We start from the raw sequence: 15,833 nt of genomic DNA, 5'->3' as shown, positions 1-15,833 counted from the left end.
CAAAGAAGTAATTAACCAACCAACAGGTCTGTCACAACATGCAGACAGTTGACCTTGTAAGAAAATGAGTTATTGGTTGCTTTTAACCCACGTGGGACCCGTGTCCAGTGCCACATGTGTATATCACCAAAAAAGGTCATCCAGTAGATCCTTATATATCGTTGCACTGCTGAGAAAAAAGGACCTCGGTTGCTTTTATTAGGATTTCATATGCAACACTAACGAGTAACCTACGACCCGTGGCACATATGCATATCACCAAAAAATGTCATCCTTGTGGATCCTCATAAGCTGAAACATCAAAAAAAGAGAGGATCCTGATTGTCTTTATTAGGATTTCACATGCACCACTAAAACAACGATGAACTGGTCATCCAGAAGAACTCATAATGTCATATGTTTCATCATTGACCTCACAAACCCATAAAAAAAAAGATATATAAAAGCCACCAAAACATATTAATATCATAAATTTGAAAGTTACAATGGAACTAATGAAGTGAGAAGGGTACATAAAGTATACAAAATAAATAAGATTGGGTTAATCAGCTGTCGCATATAGCATTTGTGATATGCTCTCTCAAAACAACCATCTCTGTTGCACCTTCGCCTTCCTGGGTATCAAATTCATGTGACTCCATAACATCCTCTGGAATAGGCTGCCCAACCTAGAATTCGAATGCTTCGGGCGGGATATGCAGGTCGTCAGTGTCAGCCATATAAAAGTCTATATCAGACCGAGAGGGATGTCGCTTGATGAAATTATGGAACGCCATCATGGCCACCACAATATGTACCTGTTTAAGAAATGGGTACGTTGACATATCACGTAAGATAACCCATTTTTTATTTCAAACCCCAAATGTTCTTTCGATCACCCTGTATAGGGGAGAGTGACATTTGTTGAACATTTCTTTTCTACCACGGACAACGCCACTTGATATCTCAAAATCAGGGATGTGGTATTTGTTGTCTATAAATGGTTTTAAATACACTCTCTGTAAGGGACATCCGACATTCACCAAATAATATTTACCTGTCACTAAATACATTATTATTAATTGTTGATAAGAAAAAACTAATAGGTTAAAAAAAGTAAGCTAACCTGGAGGCGGGTGAGGGAAGCGTTGTTGCTATTCTTTGTTGCATAGGCAAAAAGATGACTATCATTGGCACTCTCTTCTAATATGGTCAGCACAAATGTGAAACACATGTTGGTCATATATGACCATCACATTTTGGTTAGGTGAACCACACCGACCAATGTAGGCCACCTTTTCATGGCTTGGTAGTCAGACATCCACGTGTGTACCGTCAATTGCCTCAATGCAGCTCTGTTTAGAAGTATTAGAGATGACAATCCCAACATAATATGAACTCTGAAGTAAACATAATGCCCTATTTAACTCACCTTAAAAAATGACATGTGGTCATTAACAATTTTTTCTGGTGTTGTACAAAATATTGATTTCTGACTTAATTATGTTTGACGCTAAGCTAACTAGTGTTCTCAAAACTTCAGAGAAGTATCGACTTGTTGTCTCTGAGGAATGTTGTAATCGCTCCATCGCTTCTCTGATTGATTCGTTCTGAGATATAATGTACGACATAATTGCCAACACCTCCCTTGTAGTCGTTCTAGAAGAATCTTGTAGGTCGTGGTTGACATAGCTCGTGGAGGAGATCCAAGAAAATGGGTTCATTCGTGCAAAATATGTTGGTGAACCTTATTGGATGTCCCGCGAGCATCTATTTATCCTCAATAAAGGATGACGTCATGCGCTGTGTTCGAACAGTGATGGAGCGATAGTATTCTAACAACAATATAACAATCGCTACATCCATTATTTTGCGGCGTTTTCGCTACCGATCTAGCATGAATAAATGATTTTTTATGATAAAATGCTATGAATGAACTGCTCCTTAAAATAAAAGAGAAAAAACCGTGCAAATATAAAGAAAAAACAAACAATTTCCATAACATGTGTTATTTTAACGACAAAAACTTTCACATATCATTGTCTTGAAAATACTTAAAAAGCAAACATATCCACTACAATCCACAAATCCAAGAGGCGAAAAATAGTAAAGACACATTTGTTGATCGAGAGACGTAAATATTCGACATGCAGCTTGGGCTACAACCTCTTGAATATATGCCTGTGTGTCGGATCCTCGAGCACTTTAACTCATTTTAAATAGAAGGTTGGATCAACCACAATTCCTAAAATTCCATCCAAAACCATCATGAAATCATTGATAGTGGTGTCAGCTATAACATCAGGTTATAGAGCTGTAAATACTTGTATCAGTCTATTTATTGAGCTCTTCACGAAAACATCTTTATTCCTTGTCCTTTTTCCCATCATACGCCCCTTTGATTGGCACGTGGACTCGAGCTCCCTTGAGTTTATGCTAGGCCCTTCATCAGAACCTGTAACCTGATTGGGTGGCAAGTCAACTAAGATGCCTGCAGACCCCTGCTCCCTTGGGTTGAACGCATGCTGACCCATCGCAAAAACCCTATTGAATATTACGTCAAATCTCTGTTCTTAGTTCGGGCCAATTCTGTGCACCTTAAATTTTTTTGCAGTTGGTACTTCCTAAAACGTGAAGGGGGGTGCAGGTGGGGAAGGATGACATATTAGACAAAATATAATTAAAAATGATAATTAACTTAAGAGTTCACAGGGGTACAAATATTACCTTTAACTTCTCAGTCCACCATTCCTCTGAATCATTCACTGTACACTTGATAGGATCTCATCCCAATCCCGTGGATTCCCATTTCAGAACCTTGCACAACTTTCAGTCTTTCTTTAGTTGATCTCACTTGTTCTTGAATTTTAACCGATTGTACTCACGACTTGTCAATTCTTTAAATTTCATTGAAATATTTTGCCACTCTTATTTGTTAAAGTGAGTGGTGGGTCTATTTCCAAGTTCGATCTCCTTAATATAGAGATTGCATAAAATGTTTGTCACGTCCTTGTCCCACATTGTTGAGGTATCCACTTCTTTGTTCTTAGCTATAATGGGACTAATAAAAGTTATGGGTGCATAAGTACACTGGTATTGATAATAAAATAAAGCACCAATAAAAACAATAACATAACATAATAAAGAAACACATCTGAAACATAAAACACAAGCCACCATAAACACAACACACCTAATCGAAAGGTATGTAGAGCACACCTAATCCACCATAAACAACACTCACAGGCACCACTGTCATGTGCACACCTCACCTAAACCACCAACCCACACACCTAAAGTCACCACAAGCACACCCAAGCCACCATAAAAAGCACTCACATGCACCACAATCACATGCACACCTCACCTCAATCACCAACCCACACACCCAAGCCACCATAAACACCAATCTCATGCACCACTGTCACATGCACACCTCACCTAAACCACCAACCCACACACCTAAAACCACCACAAGAATACTCAAGCTCCCATAAAACACCACTGACATGCACCACTGTCACATGCACACATCATTTAAACCGCCAACCCACACACCCACAACCACCTAACAAACACACAAGCCACCAAGAACACCACTCACAGGCACCACTGTCATGTACACACCTCACCTAAACCACCAACCCACACACTCAAAACCACCACAAGCACACCCAAGCCACCATAAACACCACTCACAATGTTGCGGAAATGATTGGACATTACAATCTTCTGATGCATATAACAATCAAGTGCAATGCCAAAAAAAACATCATTAACAACGAAGACACTCAGGAGGTGAAACTTCAGCAAGATAATCAAATTTTTAAGATTTTCAAGGAGCATACAAGCAAGACATCCAAGTTGGATGATCTTGGTTTTTTATGAGAATTGTCAAAAGGTTTTGTAAGAAAAGAGATAAACAATTACAACATAACACGCTGACTGTTGAATTGAAACCAATAGCTCCTACGAATAAAGTTATTTCACAAAGTTTTCCTCACAGGCATGAGCTTTAATTGTTAAGCATGCAAGTGCATAAGGATTATATGGCGCGCAGGTGAGCTTTCCAAAGCCTCGCATCACGCATGTGAACACATGAAAACTATTAGCATTTAATCGATCAAATATATAAAGCCTCTGTCACCAAAAGCCACCGCAAGCACACCCAAGCTACCATAAACAACACTCACAGACACCACTGTTATGCGCACACCTAACCTAAGCCACCAACCCACACACCCAAAGCCGCCACAAGCACACCCAAGCCAATACACCCAGGCCACCACACGCAAGCCAGTCGAAGCCAACACACCCATGCCACCACACACAAGCTAGTTGAAACAAATGCCAATCAAAATTAACCAGAAAAAATCCTCCATTCTCATCCCTCCAAAATGACCAAACCATTCCAATCACAAAAAAGAATGCCAATCACAGAAATGAATGACAACTGAAAAAAGCCCCCATCATCATTTCTCCAAAAATCCTCCATTCTCATTTCTCCAAAATGCCACAGATATGCCAATCACAAAACTTACCAAACTCAAAACTAATGAAAATTTTAAAAACGAATGTCATTCTTAGAAATTTTAGCAACCACGAACGTCAAAAAACAAACATAAAAAAATGAAAACCATCTCATACGAACATCCTCATTTCTCCAAAATGGAAAATTCAGACCTGCATTCGAACATAAAAATATGAAAACCATCTCAAACGATGCTCCATAGGACCCTCAAACGAATGCAAAGCCTGCACAACATCTTACTTCGCAGGAAAACACTTCATCGTAAATCATAAGAGATATTCACATGCACTGCTCCAAAGACCCTCAACTCATTGCTCCAATGTTACAGATTACAACAAAATAAAATTGCCAAATACTTATAGAGCACAACGATGTTGGATTGCAGAGGAAAGAACGAGAAGACCAATCAAAACCTAGGGCAAGAGACGCAGGGGAGAGGGCAACGGGGAGAGGGAAGATGATCGAAACCTAGGGCACGTGATGTAAGGGAGAGGTCGAGTGCCGGGGGGGTATGTAAGTAAAAAATAGATCGAAACACTGGGTCTCAGGAATGAGGCCGTGGGGCACTTCTATGTATAAGAGGAACATTGTGTTTGTTCAAACACAAGAAATAAATGCCCTCTTGGGTTTTGAAAAAGTAGAAGCTATGGATAAGCCACCTTAGGCGCACTTGTGCGCAATATAAGATATATTTGGCCAAGGAAGACTAATATCATGGCGGAAAGCCAAGGACGATGATACAAGTGGCTGAAGGGGAGGAAACTGCCTTCTCTTCGCTTCCTCTCTTCCCCTGCATGCTCTGGTCGTTTCCCTTCTTCGATCTACAGATCTTACGTCCTCTCTCTCTCTCCTTTTGCTCTCAAGTGGTCACGACGTGAAGAAGCTCACTCACGAGCAATCGGAAATGCCCTCCCAGAAGCAAGCCACCCTGTCTTCTTCCTCGCCCTCTGCCGGCTCTGAAAACTCTTCGCCGGTTGCATCCGCCGCCGCCGACCCTCCCGACGAGAATCCCAACTCAGCCGCTGGTGACGAGGCCAATTCGCCTTCCCATTCGACTCCTCCCCAAGAACAAGACGGTGCTGCCCCAGCTCCCTTCTGGCTTATTCTCTAATGTTTAACCTGCTTTTCTTTGCTCTCGATCTCATCCTTCGATGCTGTGTTCGCGAGCGTAAGTACAGATTCGGACGGTGAAGGTGGCAGCAGCAGCACTTCCTCGCAGAGCTCCGACGAGCAGGATGAGTATGTCCCTTCTCTCTACCCTTGTCTTTTTCGTTTTACTATCCAAATTATTATCGAATGCTTTCGTGGTCCGATTTTGTGTATATATTAGCACGGCGCAGATTTAGCTTCTTTGTTTGGGTCTGAGATTGACTTTAATATTGATGTCTTCTCATGGTTTCCTGTTTACGCTTTGACTTAATTTGTAGTAATTTGGTATTTGGATAGTATAGGTAGCCATGAGCGGTGGCAAAGTGAGATTTGTGCTTATAGTGAATGAGACTAAAACCACTCAGCTTCCGAAACTGGAACGAGGCCTGCCAGTTTACTGCTGTTTTTGGAAGCGCCTTGAGGCTTTTTGTCTCTCCTGAATTCTCGCCAGATCATGTAATCGTGGAATAGATTCTTTCATGGATCCGATATGTTGTTCGAGGTGAATGTTGATGCTTGATGCCTTCTAGTTTTTTTTTTTCTGTTTATTAGAACTATAATGTTGCTATATTAATATTTTCACAGATGCTAACTATATATTAGAATCTATATTATTTGTGTAATATATTCTCATTATGGAGGATATATTGTATTTGCCTTATTGTTCACTTTTCTTGCTTTTATATAGGCATCCTTCTACTAGCATCAGGAAGAATAAGCAAATATGTAGATTTTTATGATTTATGTTATCTTGTTTATATTTTATTTGTATTAATCTTGGATTTGGTCTGTAGAGGTGGGCATGAACAATTGCTGAGGCAATTTTTTCTTTCAAGTGAAGTGGATTAAAGCAAACTCATTGAATTTAAATTTGTCTGTGGGTGCCATTTGGACCTTGCTGAAAAGATTGACCACAAAAATGAGAGAGATAAAGAAAAATAGTCAGGAGAGAAGCTTAGTGTTTTCTTATTTAAAATAAAAAAGAGAATTCCAGACAGTAGGTGGCGTCATTTGATTTGTCTTCGGCCCTTATTTATAGGTGGAGGTTGAGGCATAGCTTTATAGGAATGTTACACAAAAAAAAATGCATAGATTATATAGTATAACCCAATGAATGTTTGGCACAAAATAAAGATGTGTTATCCATGACTCTTAACTAGATCGAGCATGCATCAAAACTTTACAAATGTGGGGTGAGCTTGTTTGAGGTTGCTAGCCTACTTTTTCTGGGTGTCAAATAATGACAAGTTGTAGTGCAATGAGTATTAGATGAGTCCGCACAGTTCCCTCTGAGGTTGAGTTGGTTGGCGAGTGGTCTCGATGACTTCTTGCTGGTTCAATTATGGTTGCTACTTTTTAGTTTCGAGACCAAAGAGTCCATAACTCTAGGCAAGTCAATTTTAACAAGTGTATTTTGTGCTCCTCGTAGTCCTACAGTTTGACTCAAACTCGACTTGAGTGGTTTTAGTTGTACATTTAGTTATCTAAATTTCTTATTTTTTGAGTTATTTTTCAAGAGATAAGATATTTTTTGAATGCCATTATGGTTAGTGCCAACATCATTCAAGGCTATTTTGAGTTGACTTGACTTCTATGTACACATCGGAATCTTAATTGTTCATAAATATTGATCAAATGCTTTCATTTTTAGATTTTCATTTATATCTTTCTCGTTTGAGCTTCATCTCTACTAATCGTCTGCCTAAGATGGTGAAAATCGATTAACAATTAGTATCGAGCATCTTCAAAAGAGTGCCTTAATCTCTTTTATAATGAAGAAATGAAGGAGAGTGTAGGCTAGAGATAAGGTGGCTTGTATGGAAGTGAATTTGAATTGATCCCTCTTGGGGATATGAAGTTGGAACTTAGTGAACCAAGCATGATATTATTCTTGATGGGGATATAGTCAACTAGGGGTCACTGGCTGAGGTGATTAGTTTATGCTACTATACTTACCACTTGTGTTTGTTGAAACAAAATCGAAGGAGGGCTGACTTCATGTAGTCATTGAATGTGAGCAAAGCGAATTACTACCTTCATTATCAAGTTTGAGAATGTGTTATTGTGATTTAGTCTTAGATTTTTGACAGGTCTTCACTATAATATAGTCATGAGGTGAAGTGGGATTTAGTTGTGGAAGGTTTTTCTCTTGAGAGCCCTACGTGGGTGGACACACTACAGGCCTGAGAGTTGCACCTTCTCCTCGTACTTTTATTAAGTGGTCCATCAGTCTTTATCTTCACGACATTGTGCTTGCTAGCAATGTTGAAAGTATTTTGGTCCTTGACTAGGAGATTGACATTGTTAACTTGTCGCCATTGGATCCTAATGCAAAGAGGTCTTGCAACGCTGTTAGAGAATCTGCCGAAGTCACTGGTGAGGGCACGAAGGAAAAATGAGGGAACTACTAACATTTGTATGTAGCTCAAGGAGACACGACTTGGTTCCTATTTTACGTAGAGAGTATACCTCCACAATCTCGCGCTTGTACTATTATTTTGTAGAAGCTCATGGCTATTAGGGATTTTGGGAAGAGTCGGGTGACACCCTTGAAGAGTAACTTGATTTGCTTGAGTATCAATTTTCTTTGATGTCCTAGAAGGTTGACAGTGAGCTTCGTTGGGGCATCCAAGAGCGGAGGGCTGAAGTTGTTGCCATGTGTAGGTATATGTAGTCATCTCGATCCAACTATTTTCTATTTTGGGGAAGTTTGTTTTTTAGATGTTGAACCATTTTAGCTCTATTCCTCATGAAATTAACCCCAATCACGTTTTTGGCTTTTATTTTTTTCTTTCTTTGAGGCTCCTTTTTTGAGAAGTTAGAGACGGTTGAATACAAGTTTCTCAAAGGACTCTTTAGCATTTAATTTATCTTTTTTCTTTTCATTGAAAATCTCTGCAATGCTGTATGAAACATATTTGCCATGCCATGCACTTATGAGATGATGAAATATATTATTACTTTTTCTTTTGAATATAATGAGTTTTGGATGGATCATACTTTGTCGTTATCAGCGTATTTTTCATGTGGTACTCACTTTTTTGTGGATTTAACTTGTAATCGGCTGTGTAAAGTTGTCTTGTTATCATCTTTGTAAGCTTACTCTGTAATCGGTTGTTAAGCTACTATGTAAGTTGCCTTGTTATCATCTTTGTAAGCTTTCTTTGTAATCGGTTGTAAGGCTTACCTTGTAATTGCCTTTGTAAGCTTACTTTGTAATTGCCTGTGTAAGCTTTCTTTATAGTTGTCTTAATGGTTGCCTTTGTAAGCTTGCCTTGTAATCTTGTTTCTTAAGATTTACTTTACGATCACCTCTGTGGAAATTTACTTTGTAATTGTATGTATAAGGTTACCTTGTAATTACCTTAATCTGCTTTTATTTCTTAGCTGCTTTTATGTCTCTAATCTTGTGGGAGCCTTAGGATACCTTGTAGTCGCTTTTATGTTTATGATGGCTCTCATGTCTAGGCCCATTAGAAGCACCCTAAATCTTTATGTAATGATGAGAAAAATATTTGCAAAATCTTAATAAATCTTTTGATTTGTCGCTTGAATTGTCATGAGATGGGTAATTATGAGATGCTTTTCGTTTTTCTCAATTATTTTTTATAAATTGCTTACCGATATCAAGGAGTGCTCTTTTTTGCTCTCCTGACCTTCTCTTTCCTTATTTGCAATTTCCATTGTGATGGCTGTTGCTTTTAGAAATGTGCACATGCATTTGAGGTGCAAGGGGTCTCCAACCCATCCATTCTCTCGTCACCTACTTGTGAATTTTTTAAAGATAATTTTTTGAACTCATTGCAACAAGTTCACAACTACATTTCACATGAAGGATGTGCATTTTTCATTAAAATAAAAACAAGATGGTACAAAAGAGAGTTATAAAAGCTTACACAAAAGGTGTAGTGTGGTTGGCTTCATCCTCCACCATACTCAAAAAAATGGGGTCACAAGTGTGAGCATTCCAAACAAAATGTCTATCCAAGGCAAGTCAAACACAAAAATGGACTATTTTGTTACATTATCTGTAATCAAAAACTAAAAGGACCTGTCTAAACTGAGGTAAAAAGTAGTATCCACATCATCATGAAAGTGTTGCCACCACGCTTTAGCTGTCATGCTATTTCGAAGATGGTTCATAATGTTCTTATTGTTGCCTTCAATCACTATGTCTTTAGACTCTTTCATCTATGATTGCAAAAGAGAGCCTAGAAAAGTGATCGTATCAAGCTCAACCCTCGAGCTATCCCAATGTAGAAAGCTATGCGCCACTGCTACAAAGACTCGACCGATTTCACCACGGCTACATATGAGGGCAAGTTACAAAACATATTTTATTATGATAAACATTGCTTTTAGCGAGATCAATTATGTTTTTATGTCTACTTCCCTTCTGTGGTGAAGTTAATGACATTTTCAAGTTTTTTGATATTACTCTTTGTTGACCTCGCTTTCGGTCGAGGTGCAGTTTCCCCTTCTTAGTAGCATATGATCTAGCCGTAGGACCTTTCTGTCGACTACTCCTAGAGAACTAGTGAAGGAGCCATCCCCGTTAGCAATTCTGAACTTTTCTTCGCTCAACTTGACGTTCCATATAGTAGTTTTGACCGCTATTGCTTAGCAAGTAAGACTACTCCAAAGGAACTCAGAGAGTATTCCTATAGGACTGTTGGCCTTAGGATTGACTGTACTCGTTGATTTGACACCGCCGTCCTCTGCACCGTCTCTGCCGCCGTCCTCTGCACCGGCCTGTTTGATTGAACTCATACCGGAATTTTGATAGGATTCGGACCGCGACGCGTTTTTGACTCGATCGGCGACGAGGTTGCTCGGACGACTCCGGATGACGAAACGGAACGCGCCGATGCGTCCGGAACATCGATTTTGCCTAGGAAGGACGTTAGTCTCATTGCGACGACGCGTCTTGGGGAAAATACATATTTAAATGTTAATTATATTAATAAATAATATATTATTATTATTATTATTATAATTAATAAATTATATTAAAAATCCTTAACCTAATTTCATTTTCTCCTCTCCCGTTTCTTCCTCTCGCGCTCGTGGACCTCTGCCCTAGCCATGGTTCGCTCGGTTTCGCTTGGCCCACTCCTTCGTGCCGTTGGAGTCTTGCTCCCACGCTCGTTCCTCTCGCACGCGAGACAATCTCGCAGACGACCCATTCCCTTATCATTGCCGAGGATCCTATCCTCTGCGAGGATCGTATCCTCTGTTCTCGACTCTCCTTGCTTCAGAGCGCAGCCTCTGCGAGGATCCTATTCTCTGCGCTCGATCCCTCTGCCGTATCTTCTTAATCATTCTTCTCCTTCTTTATTAAAAGCTCAGTTTTGTAGCCTTGGAGAGGTGGAAAAAAAATTTCTAAGGGAGGAAACTCTGTCATTTTTCTTTCTCACTCACTTCTTTGATTTTCTGGTGCTTGAATTGGTTTCCTCTTGTTGTTGGGAGAGGAATTAAAGTTGAGGAGTGCCTTTAAAGTTCCTGTGTTACTTTCTTTTTGCTTCGAGGTTGTACCTTTTCCCCTTTTGCGCCTGTCCTCTTTTCGGTTTTGCTCTCTGCCGAGTCTCTGTTAGCTTGGTGCAATGGATAATGTGGCATGTTAGCTTAGTGTTGCACTTATATTTTTGAAAGACATGTTACTCCAACTTCTAGAGATGAAAGTATGAGCATGTTCTAGGAATTTGACTTGATTACTTGCTTAAAATGGTGGAAATATAGCATGATATAAGTACTTCTCTTTTCTCTACTTGCTTGAGATGAAACTGTGACATATTTCTATTGCTGTGAATAAGAAGGTTGAAACGTGGCTTTGAGACGATACTTGCTCCTTTTTTCTCTTTTTGTTCAAAAGCAAGTTGGAATAATTGAAAATGTAGCTTTGAGCTGATGTTGATTCTTCTTGCAAGCATGTTGGGATATGTATTATGAGGCTTTTCATCTATTCTTATTTAGCATGAGATATTGGAGAGTTTATTTGACCTTTCATGCATGTTTGGGGGCTTGGTTTTGGCTTCTTATGGCTCCTCCCTGCTTAAAATACATTTTATGAGAAGATTTATTTAATTCAACAAGTCTTGTAACTTGTTTTGTTGGTTGGGTTTAGCACCTCATGAGGTATCACTTTGTTTAAACTTTTAGTTGAAGTCGTCTCATGCTTGGGAATATTTAAGTTGGGGGTCTAAATATACTCTCTATATTGTTGCTCTTATTTAAGACATATGTTGACTCTATATCTTGATGTTTCATAAAGCATGTGAACTGTTCCTTCGATTCTAAATGGATCGATTTCACCTTGAAATAGCTGAAACTTTAATTTCTGTGTTAAAGCTTGAGTTTATATCGATGCTTGGGTCCTGTTTTAGCCCTGCTAGGCTCGGTTTTGGCTTGATTTAGGAGCTCGGTTTGCTTGTCTTAGCTCCTACCCGAGAGCCTGTTGTGGTGTTCATTCTTGTCCTTGCTCTATAACTGTGGAAGGGTTCTGTTCTATTTGCTTTGGCCCCTGCTGGGCTCGATTTTGACTTGGGTTGACTCAGTTTGGCATTTTATGATCATATTTGACTTAAAAGCGCATAATGTGGAGGAACTTATTTTGATTTGGAAAAGTTCCATAGTTATCCTCATTCGAAATATATGGTGGCATTGTATTTTTATGTCTTGAAGCCGTGGAAGTGTTTTCTATCCTTTTGTTGTGGCTTGGGTTTGAACCTTAGCTGCGGTTCTATTTTACTCTGGTTGGGAGCTCGGTGTTGCCTTGTTCTGCCCTTACCCGAGAAGTAGTTTGAGTGTGGTTTTGCTGGCTTTAGTTCCTACCCTTACCCGTGAGCTTGCTGGTAATCCTTTGGGGTTGTTTGACTCTTCCTACACGAAGTGGCTTGGGTGTTGATTGATGAGTCAAGTTTGTCATCCAAAAATGTATTTCTTTGCCTTATCTATAAAGTGAAGTGAATGAAGAATGGGTTGAACAGTTTCCTTATGTCATACTTGGTGAAATTGGAGTCGGTTTGGAGGCTTTGTGAAGGCTTGTCCATTCACTCTCTTATGTATATCAAATATCTTCATATAATTGATTCGGGTTGCCTTAGCCGTGAGCCTCCTCTTCTTCTGTGCCTCAGGTTGCCTTGGCCGTGAGCCTCTTTTGGCCTTGGGTTGCCTTAACCGTGAGCCTCCTCTTCTTCTGTGCCTCAGGTTGCCTTGGCCGTGAGCCTCTTTTGGCCTTGGGTTGCCTTAACCGTGAGCCTCCTCTTCTTCTGTGCCTTGGGTTGCTATGGCCGCGAGACTCTTTGGCCCTGTTTTTCCTTGACCAAAATTCTTGGTGGCTATACTCTCTTTTATTGACCCCGACCGTGAGCATTTATTTAGTTCTATGGGAAGATTTTATGCTTATTTGATATATGAGGCCATTGATTAATTTGGAAGTTGGAAGATCCTGATTTTTGCACGGGTTTGGGAGCACTAGTGGTGGTATTCTCCGAGTTATTTTTCTTTTGTGAAGTTTGGGAGATTTCTAAGTCTCATGTTTGAAAAACATTTGGTTGGAATAAATTAATTTCATAAAAGTTGTCTTTGGGAGCTAGGCACCGATATTAGGAAGTCACTGGTGTGCGAGGCCATTTTGACTCGGGTTAAGCCATTTATAAAAATGTGAGAAAGTGATATTCTTCCGGATTGATTCAAGGATCTTGGGGCCTCATTTTTCAGGTATTTTTGTCATGAGTTTTAAGGGCTGATTCATCATTCTTTTCGATGTTTTAGGTGGATTAGTACCTCCTCTCTCTCACCTCATTTTTGTTCTTTTTTTTCTTGCTTCTTGGTTCAATTTTCGATGCTTGTGTCCGATACATAAGTGTCTACGTATAACCTTTTGCTATACGTGAAACCATCAAACAAGGTCGCAAGTAGGTCAGTTTTGTTTTGGGGCTTAGGGCAGCGATGACAAAGACACACAAGAGATATATCAGAATGATATGTCATTCTATGACATCGGGATCCGATTCAGGAATCCATCAGGATCCGATTCAGGAACTCGGTGAGCTATAGGATGACAATATCATTCACCGACACAAGACTAACGGGAGTTGACCCGAACTTTCATAGGTTGTTGGTAGCCTTATGCCCGACAACGCGATCGACTCGTGGACAACTACTTTTTAAAATTGATAAAAACAAATTTGATAAGAACATATAAACCTTTTTCTAAGCAAAAATGTTTTTTTCGCTTAAAAAAAAATTGATACAACCCATTTTTGCATGTTTGAAACCTATGTGCATGCTAAAAATATAAATTTTAAATTTGGTTGTCCACTGGTTGATTACCTGATAGGATATCCTTCTAGTGGAGTGACGGACTTTATACATCCGGGTGACCGAGTAGCCTTCGACGACCCTCGAGTACTGATATATAGTTGAGCCTAGCCCTACCCGAGTGCTTGCTGTCCCATCTCTTCGGATTTTTTCATATGTTTTATCGAAACCTTTGGACAAAGCACTCGTGGTCCTCTTTCGAGATTTTCTCGTGTTTTCTACGATTTTTATCGATTTATCACTTTGTCGATTTCCTCGCGTTTCTCTTGTTGTGAGTCTTTTGACGATCTTTCTCGAGATTTCTGGACGATGTTTCTTTGTTTTCGTTTATATAAACACCTAAGGAACAACAGAACTCCCAGGTATACATGTTTGTTTTATGTTTATAACATATTATTCTCTTATAATCACTTCCCTGTTGTACCTTTTACTTTTCTTTACACCGCATGTTGTACTGCTTTCTCTACTGCATACTCTACTGCTTGTCCTGTGCTACATACCCTACTGTTATGCTATACACTGTACAACTTCAACATATTATCTATAAGATATCTGAAGAACTACAACCATATGGCCGCTGAATTTGACATTATAACCTGACATCCTAAAAAACTTAAACTCGTCACGACAAAGAGCTTGGAATTAGCGCGGTGGGCAGCACGACAATCTTCAACAACAGAACATGTCTTCCCTAGCTAAACCATTCATTTCCTAGAAATTAAAACAACAATCGATAGGATTTTTCGTTCGTGTGATGCAACATAAATCCTCAACTTTTCCTTTAGGCATTTGTACAGTTCTACTGTGCAATCTAAGCCCTAACTTATTTTAGGATCCCGAGGTTGTTGTTCGTTACGACCTAAATCCTCACATCTTCCAGGCTATTTGTGTGATCGTTTCACACGAATGTAAGTCCTAAATAAATAAAATTAGCAGGATAAAACACTTGACTATTTCTTCCTCGAAACTAAAGTCAAACCATAGGGTAGACTGGGAAGTCACCGAGGATCTCCTCTGCATCTGTGACATCCCCTAGTTCTTCCTCCTTTGGATTCTACAATAAATGTTCCAAGTTTGAACCCATTCTCATTTCACACCTCTTTGCCCGATTTCGTTGAAAAATCTCATCCTTTTGAAGTCATTAAAGATAATTTTTCCTGATTTTTATCGAGAGTATTCTTAAGTGACTTCGGTCATTTAAGATATAATTAACTATAAAGACTTGCTCTTATAGGAAGCTTTTCCGAACCCAACTTAAAATAAACCATATTTAATTTTTCATATTAATAGGGGAATTTGTCGACAAATAAAACGGTTTTGCAGACCAAACAAACGTCATATATTTCTTAGTTTATTTGATCGAGCCTCATCCTCAAGTATTGTGTTTAACCATCGGGATAGATACAGAGTTTGAGGTAGATTGCTCTTTCATTTAAATTGTGAAAATTATGGGGTTAATTTGATTTCATATTTTTCTAAACTTAAATCTATATGTAAATTAAAACGTTCTTTCGAAGCGGGCGACGGGATTTCGATTCCGGCGACCGACAGCTTCCTACGGGCAACACTCCCCCAACTTTTTATCGCCGACACTCTTCCTCAAGTGATGATGAATTCTATTTCCAACATGGTTTCTTTAGTGGCTACATGCTTTAGTGGGTGGTGAGGTGGAGTTTAAATCTCTTCCACTACATGTTCTGAGTGAAGGCCTTCAAGGCAACTATGCGACGATGACCAACTTGGAGAACAAAGTTAAGGGCTACAATACCTAATTCTTTTCTTTCGGCAAAGTTGCTCATTGCTTGGCATATTGGAACTTAGACGGAGCAAGCTTGGTTTGGAGATAATGTTG

The 15,833-nt window shown here is 39.4% G+C and overlaps 1 protein-coding gene across 3 annotated transcripts in view; it reads left to right on the top strand.

Annotated features, from left to right (window-relative positions):
- Window positions 1-5,196: 5,196 nt before the first annotated feature.
- The window catches only part of LOC110030848 (putative E3 ubiquitin-protein ligase RING1b), a 41,146-nt gene continuing 30,509 nt past the window's right edge, over window positions 5,197-15,833 (top strand). The window contains exons 1-2 of one of the 3 annotated variants that reach the window (XM_020733786.1): window positions 5,197-5,586; window positions 5,689-5,749. In XM_020733786.1, coding sequence (XP_020589445.1) covers window positions 5,415-5,586; window positions 5,689-5,749 — 233 coding nt within the window. In that variant the 5' untranslated portion in view covers window positions 5,197-5,414. Of the gene's footprint in view, window positions 5,587-5,688; window positions 5,750-5,961; window positions 6,162-15,833 lie in introns of those variants that run through there. The other 2 variants (XM_020733787.1, XM_020733788.1) reach the window with 2 other exon arrangements.

The sequence above is a fragment of the Phalaenopsis equestris genome, unplaced genomic scaffold (genome assembly GCF_001263595.1).
Source record: "Phalaenopsis equestris unplaced genomic scaffold, ASM126359v1 Scaffold000761, whole genome shotgun sequence".
In the NCBI taxonomy this organism is placed as follows: Eukaryota; Viridiplantae; Streptophyta; class Magnoliopsida; order Asparagales; family Orchidaceae; genus Phalaenopsis; species Phalaenopsis equestris.
Note: the sequence above shows the minus strand (reverse complement) of the source record. Positions and strands in the feature narration are given on the sequence as shown.